At 47.9% G+C, this 7,500-nt stretch overlaps 1 protein-coding gene across 3 annotated transcripts in view; it reads right to left on the bottom strand.

The window, feature by feature from the left end:
* The window catches only part of LOC113102774 (lysine-specific demethylase 6A-like), a 28,642-nt gene that overhangs the window by 11,941 nt on the left and 9,201 nt on the right, over positions 1-7,500 (bottom strand). For 2 of the 3 annotated variants that reach the window (XM_026265858.1, XM_026265865.1), the window contains exons 7-18: positions 7,263-7,317; positions 6,095-6,129; positions 5,888-5,981; positions 5,400-5,526; positions 5,212-5,310; positions 4,642-4,861; positions 4,230-4,364; positions 3,228-3,353; positions 3,090-3,143; positions 1,472-1,567; positions 1,109-1,366; positions 326-918 (exon numbers count right to left, since the gene is read on the bottom strand). In XM_026265858.1, coding sequence (XP_026121643.1) covers positions 326-918; positions 1,109-1,366; positions 1,472-1,567; positions 3,090-3,143; positions 3,228-3,353; positions 4,230-4,364; positions 4,642-4,861; positions 5,212-5,310; positions 5,400-5,526; positions 5,888-5,981; positions 6,095-6,129; positions 7,263-7,317 — 1,892 coding nt within the window. The remainder of the gene's footprint in view (positions 1-325; positions 919-1,108; positions 1,367-1,471; positions 1,568-3,089; positions 3,144-3,227; positions 3,354-4,229; positions 4,365-4,641; positions 4,862-5,211; positions 5,311-5,399; positions 5,527-5,887; positions 5,982-6,094; positions 6,130-7,262; positions 7,318-7,500) is intronic. The other variant, XM_026265867.1, reaches the window with a different exon arrangement.

The following is a 7,500-nucleotide window of genomic DNA, read 5'->3' as shown; positions in this document are numbered from 1 at the left end:
CTAATAAAGACACGCATCGCAGAGCTAACGCTAGCCCAGCATCTGTGGTTAAAAGTGTTTAAACATTAATTTATTTTCAGGAACTGATGGTTCACGAGATAAGACCCTTCTTCCTCGGCTGGGGTCGTGTTTAAATCACTGAGCCCCACTGAAGAGCACTGTATGGAGGAAAATCCTGGAATGTGTTCCTCAAAAACTCAGTTCCTTTGAGACTTAAAAGACATGAACCTGTAGGATGACATGGGAGTGAGGAAACAGAATTGTTTCACTTTAAATTTTTAGGCTAGCTCTAAACCAACACTAGAGGGCGCTGGAGCTCGTGTACCTGCAGGCCTTCAGGACGTCTGTGGATGTGGGGTAAATGGAGACGGTGGAGGACGAGTGAGACGGTTTGAGAGATGCTTTGATGCAGAGCTCCGGCGGCTCCAGCTTCAGCGGGCTCCGAGAGTCCTCCGAACACGCTCCCCCTCCGCTCCCGTTAACGGCGGCCGGCGCGGCGCAGCGGGGCGAGGGGGACGAGGCGGGCGAGGAGGCGCTGGAGCCCCGGTGGACGTGGTTGGACCTGGAGCCGGCGGCCGGACTCCTGGTGGTCAGCGGTGGATTGTCTGCGGACGCGGCCGGCGGCGAGCGGTCAGGGCTGGGGTGTTCGGTGGCAGTGGAACCGTTGGCCTGCAGGGCGGCGCTCTCTTTGGTCGGGACGGTGCCGTGGGGCGCACCTGAGGTAGCCGTTTGTGAGGAGGAAGAAGCGGGGGACGACGTGGAGGAAGGAGAAGACAGATGATTGACAGCGGGCTCCGATGGGGTCGTGGTGGACAGTCCAACCTGATTGTGAGGGCCGCTGTCGGCCGAAGCACTGGAAGAGAGAGTCCGGTCTCCATTAGGACCTGCCCAAAGTGAACCCAGACCTTTCTGAAGCCCCTGAATCGGGAGGAAATTCAGAAGTACAAGTTACCGCCTCCAGAATCAACGGAAACACAATAATGGAGTCAGATCAGACCCAGATTTAAGAAATAATAGTGCCATTATTAAGCTCAAGTCAACACAAGCCCTAACGAGGACAGAATGACCACACGTTCGTTCAATCTTGTGTTCGAGTATAAGTGTGCACCTGAGCGGAGTTGAGATGCTGGCTCTTCCTGGTGTCTCCTGGGCTTGTGCAGTTGTGAGGTAGTGTGTTGGGATGCAGGTAAGGCACGTCTCCGTTCGCTCTGGCTCCCGGCGTCTGATTATTGCCGACTGAAGAGGGCAGCGGGCCGTTGGCTAGCGTCGGAGCGCTGCAGGACGGGCCGCGAGGAACAGGGTGAGCGGGCAGTGAAGGGCCGTTGGGGAGGCTGGCTCGAATCTGCCCAGAAGAGTTCTGCCTCATCTGCAGGAAAAAATTATATACAACTGTAAATTTACGGGTCAGAATCAACCTGTCACCACAGTCTAGAGAAGAACGGTGAGTTTGAGGACTTCTGGTCTGATGTACCTGGTGCACGGCGGACAGCTGAACCTCCATCTGCTCCAACATCTGCAGCTGAAGCGGCTTCAGACTCGACCGGTTCGCTCGCAACTGCTCCAGCAACTGAGCAGAACAAGACCGAGAGTGACCGATGAGCACAGGTCAGTGATGGTCATGATGTCCCATCAGAAAAACAGACTGAAGAAGCAGCTCAGCGGTCACTGACATTTTTACAAATACATTTCCAAGATTTGAGAAAATATTCATGAACTAATGTTCTATTATTTTACAATAAGAATAAAAATCTGTTCAAACTTATAGAAAATGTTAACTAAAATAATTGACTCAATATTTGTTTCTTGTTATATTTGTTTTAATAAAGAGACGTTACAAAACTGACAGTGTTTCGGAGGATACTCGCCAGGACGGCCATCTTTACATCAGTTGGTGTGTGTTTGACCGCTTTAAGTGCAACGAGCTGCGTAAACCAGCCCAATATATGATTCTTGTGAAGCATCTTTATACGAAGTGACTGAGCGCACAGAAAACAGCTCTGGAGCACACGAGTACTCAGTGGCTAAAAAAGTATTTGAAACGAGGTAAAAAAAGTCAATTTTTGGTGACGATGCAACAGTGATTAGTTCGGTCATGTGTCCAGAAACCGTGTGCAGCGGCTCGTCGTTCTGCAGAGACACGATCATGAAGCTCAGACCTACATGATCACGGTTATCAGAACTATCAGGGGATTGTTAAAATGTCAAAAAATTGTCACAAAGTTTGGCATTTAAAATCAAAATGTGTCTGCATATACACTTAACCAAATGATGAAAACCAATGATGTCTGTATTTGTGATGACAGCACGACTGACAGTAGTTTATCTAATAACATGCAAAATGTTTTGAAACAAATAGTTTTGAAAATGTAATAAAATAGTAAACCTAATTTTTTCATTTCAATCTTTAAATCAGTCTATCAGCAATAGTGTTAATCATCTTGTTGACTACATCTTGTATTAATTTTTCAGAAAATTTCCATCATATGCACATAAACTGATCACCATTTATAATAATCTACTACTAAATATCGTAGAAACTAAATTTTCTGTAAAGCTGCTTAGCAATGGCTTGCATCGTAAAAAGTGCTATAAAAAAATACACTTGAACTGAAATAAAGAAAAGGGTGTAGTCAAAATGATAATTGATTAATAAATGATTTATGTCTAATCTAAATACTTAATCTAAATTGTTTAAATGTGTAGAATCCACATAGACTTGTTTTTCATCCACCGGTCAGCATTTACAGCAGAGGATGCACACAGACTGAATGTGAGCGTGTGTAATTCCTCTCTGTGACAGCAGGTGGCGCTGACGGAGCAGCAGAACAACAGCTGTTTCCTGTCACCTCCTGCACACAGCAGCATTACTCTATTAGCTAGCACTCTTCTGAACCTCCCGTGTTTTCACTCAAAACAAAACGACTCCGCTTCTGTGTGCACACGAGATTATTACTCAAACCTGTGCTTCATGCTGGATATTTAACATTTGCGGTAACTGAGTGCGGTTTTAATGATAACTTTAATAAGAAACTAAACCCTAGCTGTGAGGAATGATCATCAGACGGGTCATGATGTGTTGATGCTCTCACCTGCTGCTTCTGAGGAGACAGGGTCCAGCTCGGCGTCGGAGGATGTGCTGGACTCTGAGGAGAGGAGACACACAGATGTGATCATTACTGCGGTCACTACATCAGCCGCGTGCTGACCGGAGGAAGAGCAGCACACACCTTGGCAGGGCTGGCCGTCCTCTTCCTCTTGGCTGGACTGGACTGACCATCAGCCTGATCCAGCGGACTGACGTGGGGGGGCAGAGACTGACCGGAGCCTGATGACCCGGGCTGAGCTTTACACGCCTGAGAGAGACGTGAAGAGACAGAACATCTACACCAGTGAAGAGAGACATGACACTAACACTAACACACTGCAGCTGACAACAACATCTCAAACTCTCCATCTGCTCCTCCAGCTCATGTGAAGACTAAACCATATTCCTCCAATGAAGACCGCGGTCAGGTGAGGAACAGAGCGGGACGTACATCATGACCAACATCTACAGCTCGAGTGTGGCTCACTGTCTCCAGCAGTGCGTTCAGATCACGTTCAGTTGAAATGTGCACAAAGATAAAATAGTTCCCTGTTTGATGTTGTTAACAGAGTAAAACACATGAAGGGATTCTGACCAAAAACTGTTTGGAATAACTGGACAAACGCACAGGGCAACGTTTCAGTAACACAGATATCAGGTCGAGTGCTGTGAAGACACGCCTCACGCAAAACAACATCAACTGAACTCTGGGAGAAAAGATGCAAAAACAAATAAAACATTTATTATGAGCGAGAGCATCAGTATCAATGAGAGAAACAGGTCTCATTGTACTGAGTCATGAACACACACACACACACACACACACACACACACACTAGTAACTACTCCAGCCGGACTGCGTCAGTGTTTGAGGAACTAGAGGCACATGAGTCCAGCACAAACACACCTCTGGGTGAAAGATGAGGCACCTGTGCTCCTGCTGAAGCTGCTGCGACTGAAGAGACACGGCGTCACACTCATTCTGACCCAGCTGTGATCGTGCACATCTACTCTACTGAAGCTCACACAGAAACCACGCTGCTGAGCCACTGCGGTGCTTTCACCAGCGGTGTGTGTGTGTGTGTGTGTGTGCAGGGGCACTCTAAGGGTCAGAGGTCAAGCGTGTGTGTCTATCTGGTCTCACCTGCTGGCCTGTGCTCTGGACACCCTGTCTGGACGTTAGCTCTGCTGGGATTGGGAGGCTCCAGGCTTCCTCAATACTAGGAAGCATTTTACTTTTACTCTGTAGACTATTGTGTTGGAGGTTACAGAACTGAGCCTAGGATGAAAACGCGTGAGAAAGACATGTAAACAGCCATCTGAGGAGCTGCGGAGGAACAGTTCAAACACAGAGCAGTGCGGCCTGATGTTAAACCAGTCTAGATTTAGGGAGGCCTTCTAGCTCCAGAGACTCACGCACACACACCAGGAATGAGGTGAAAGAAATCTGACTGAGACACAAATAACTGAAGATATTCAGAACAAATGCAACAGGTAGGGTGACCCACAGACAGAGGAGCGCACGGCTCGTCAGGACAGGTGTGTGTGGCTCTCACCTGCAGGTATTTGATGCGTGCCGCCAGCGCAGGTGTGTTGCTGCAGGTTCTGCTGCGCGTGGCGTTGACGTAGCACTTGATGGCGTCCTGCGGCTGGTTGCAGGACTCGTAGAGCGTGCCCAGGTCCATCCAGGCGGCGGCGTGACTGTGATCCAGCTGCACAGCACAGATATACGCCTGCAGAGCGTCCATGGGCTGGTTCTGCTGCTGGTACAGCACTCTGCCAGAGCAAACACACACACACACACACACACACACACGTACGTCACCGTTCAGCATCCAGCGCAATTAAAACACAAGAACCATTTTAAAAGAACAGCAAACTCTTTATAATCCACCAGATGTGATGCGTTGAGAAACACAGCAGAACATGTTCAGAGAACAGTGACTTAAATTAGTCTCCGATCCTCACAGATGGAGTAAAGCACACCAAACTCTCAGCTGGAGACACGTGCCAAATATAAACCACGACTGCAAGAGCTGTTCATCTTCAGAAGCGTCTCGAGGGCTAGTAATGATGCTTGAAGACTGATCATGTGTGAGTGTCTGCAGGGTTAGACGGATACGCACCCGATGGAGCACCACGTGTCTGCGCTGGCCTCTGATTTATCGATGGACTGTCTGTATGAGACGAATGCATCCTGGACCTTCCCAATACTGGAGTAGCACCTGCACAGACAAACAAACCTCATGTGTGTAAGAGCATGTGTCACAGCCGCCCGGGAGAACACGCGTGTGCAGACAGACGTGTGACTGACCTGCCGAGGAAGTACCAGGACTGACCCGAGCTCGGATCGGCTTCCAGGGATTTCTGGAGACACTGGATGGCGTAGCTGTCTTTATTAGCTTTATCTCCCAGCTGCTCGACCGTATGATGCATCCAGCCTGACAGACACAGACACTTCAGACAGAACGAACCACATACGGCTGACAGATGCAGAACACTAAACCACAGAGAACACTTCAGACTCGATCAGTAAAGAGCGGTCAAACACAGGTCTCTGGTAAAGTAGCTTCAGGAACCACTGATCACTGATGACTGATGACTGATGTCTCTGTGCATCCGTCACTGCATAATCAAGGCTTCTCTTACTTCACATTTGTGTCTTGTTTCTAGTCAAAATATTGATATATTCTTAAATTAAGATGCTTCTACTAGTGAAAACCACAAGATATTTACTCTTGTTTCCAGGGTAAAAAAGCACAGCTCGTGAGCACACACAGGTGATGATGGTGTGTGTCTTACCCAGCTGCTGTAGGGTGACCGCCTTCACCTGCGCAGGTAAGTCCTCCGTCTGCAGGAGACTCTCGTACGCCTCTTTAGCTGCGCGGTATCTCTTCTGTGACGGGACACAAGCAGACAGGACCTTCATCAATCAACTCACCATCACAAACACCATCTCATGCACCGACATCAATCACAAGCAGAACCAGACGTTCACGGAGGACTCACCTGGATCTCGTATAAATGTGCGATGTGAAACTGAACTACAAACAAACAAAAGACAACAATTAGATTCAGATCAGAAGATTCTCTATATAAACATTTCTGAGAAGAGACTGACAAACACCTTGAGACGGCCCTGATCAAGCTTGTGTGTGTGTGTGTGTGTGTGTGTGTGTGTGTGTGTGTGTGTGAGAGAGAGAGAGAGAGAGAGAGAGAGAGAGAGAGAGAGAGAGAGAGAGAGAGAGAGAGAGAGAGAGAGAGAGAGAGAGAGAGAGAGAGAGAGAGAGAGAGAGAGTCTGTATGTGTGTGTGTGTGTGTGAGAGAGAGAGAGAGAGAGAGAGAGAAAGAAGAAACAATCACAAACACAGTGTCAGTGTCCGCTGCTGTTAGTGTTTCCAAGGTAACCGGTTGCAGGCTAGAGGAGTTTGAGGATAATAGTAATAATATTATTTTAATATATAATAGGAAGCGATGATGATAAACTGCTGTAAACAGAGCCATGTGTTTTATTCCACTCAGAGTTAAAGGTTAAAGAGTTTAAATAAGTTCCTAACACACATCATAATGTGGTCTGTAAGACTTTAAGCTGTTTTACGCTCCAGCAGGTAAAGATGATTAGTCGGATCACTCGTTAAACAGCAGCACGCTCTCACACACTGTACTCACACACACACACACACACACACTGTACTGTCCTCTCTCTCTCTCACACACACACACACTGTACTGTCCTCTCTCTCTCTCACACACACACACACTGTACTGTCCTCTCTCTCTCTCACACACACACACACACTGCACTGTCCTCTCTCTCTCTCACACACACACACACACTGCACTGTCCTCTCTCTCTCACACACACACACTGTACTGTCCTCTCTCTCACACACACACACACACACACGGTACTGTCCTCTCTCTCACACACACACACACACACACTGTACTGTCCTCTCTCTCACACACACACACACACACTGTACTGTCCTCTCTCACACACACACACACACACACACACACACTGTACTGTCCTCTCTCACACACACACACACACTTCACTACTCAGTGCTACTAGTGTGAACAGCATCAGTGCTAGCGAGTGCTGACTGAAACACTAATACTCTGCTGAAGCGGAGAACACGGTGTAATCTGGAGAAGTGTGTGCAGTACTTACTCTCTGCTCGGGACAGACTGCAGTGACTGGAGTCGATGAGCGCCAGCTGGAAGTGCTGCGGACACACAGGAGACCAAACACCGCTCAGTGACCGCTCACATCTGCACTAAACTACAGACTGCATATACAGCGGCTCATTAATACACATCACAGAGTTTAAACAACACATCCGGGAAACTGAGCTACTTCTGACAACAAGAAACTTTGGTTCAAGATGATAATCAGAGTGCAATGAATG

This window comes from Carassius auratus, chromosome 6 (genome assembly GCF_003368295.1).
Source record: "Carassius auratus strain Wakin chromosome 6, ASM336829v1, whole genome shotgun sequence".
Classification (NCBI taxonomy): Eukaryota; Metazoa; Chordata; class Actinopteri; order Cypriniformes; family Cyprinidae; genus Carassius; species Carassius auratus.
The sequence above is the reverse complement of the archived record's forward strand: the minus strand, read 5'-3'. Positions and strand labels throughout refer to the sequence as shown.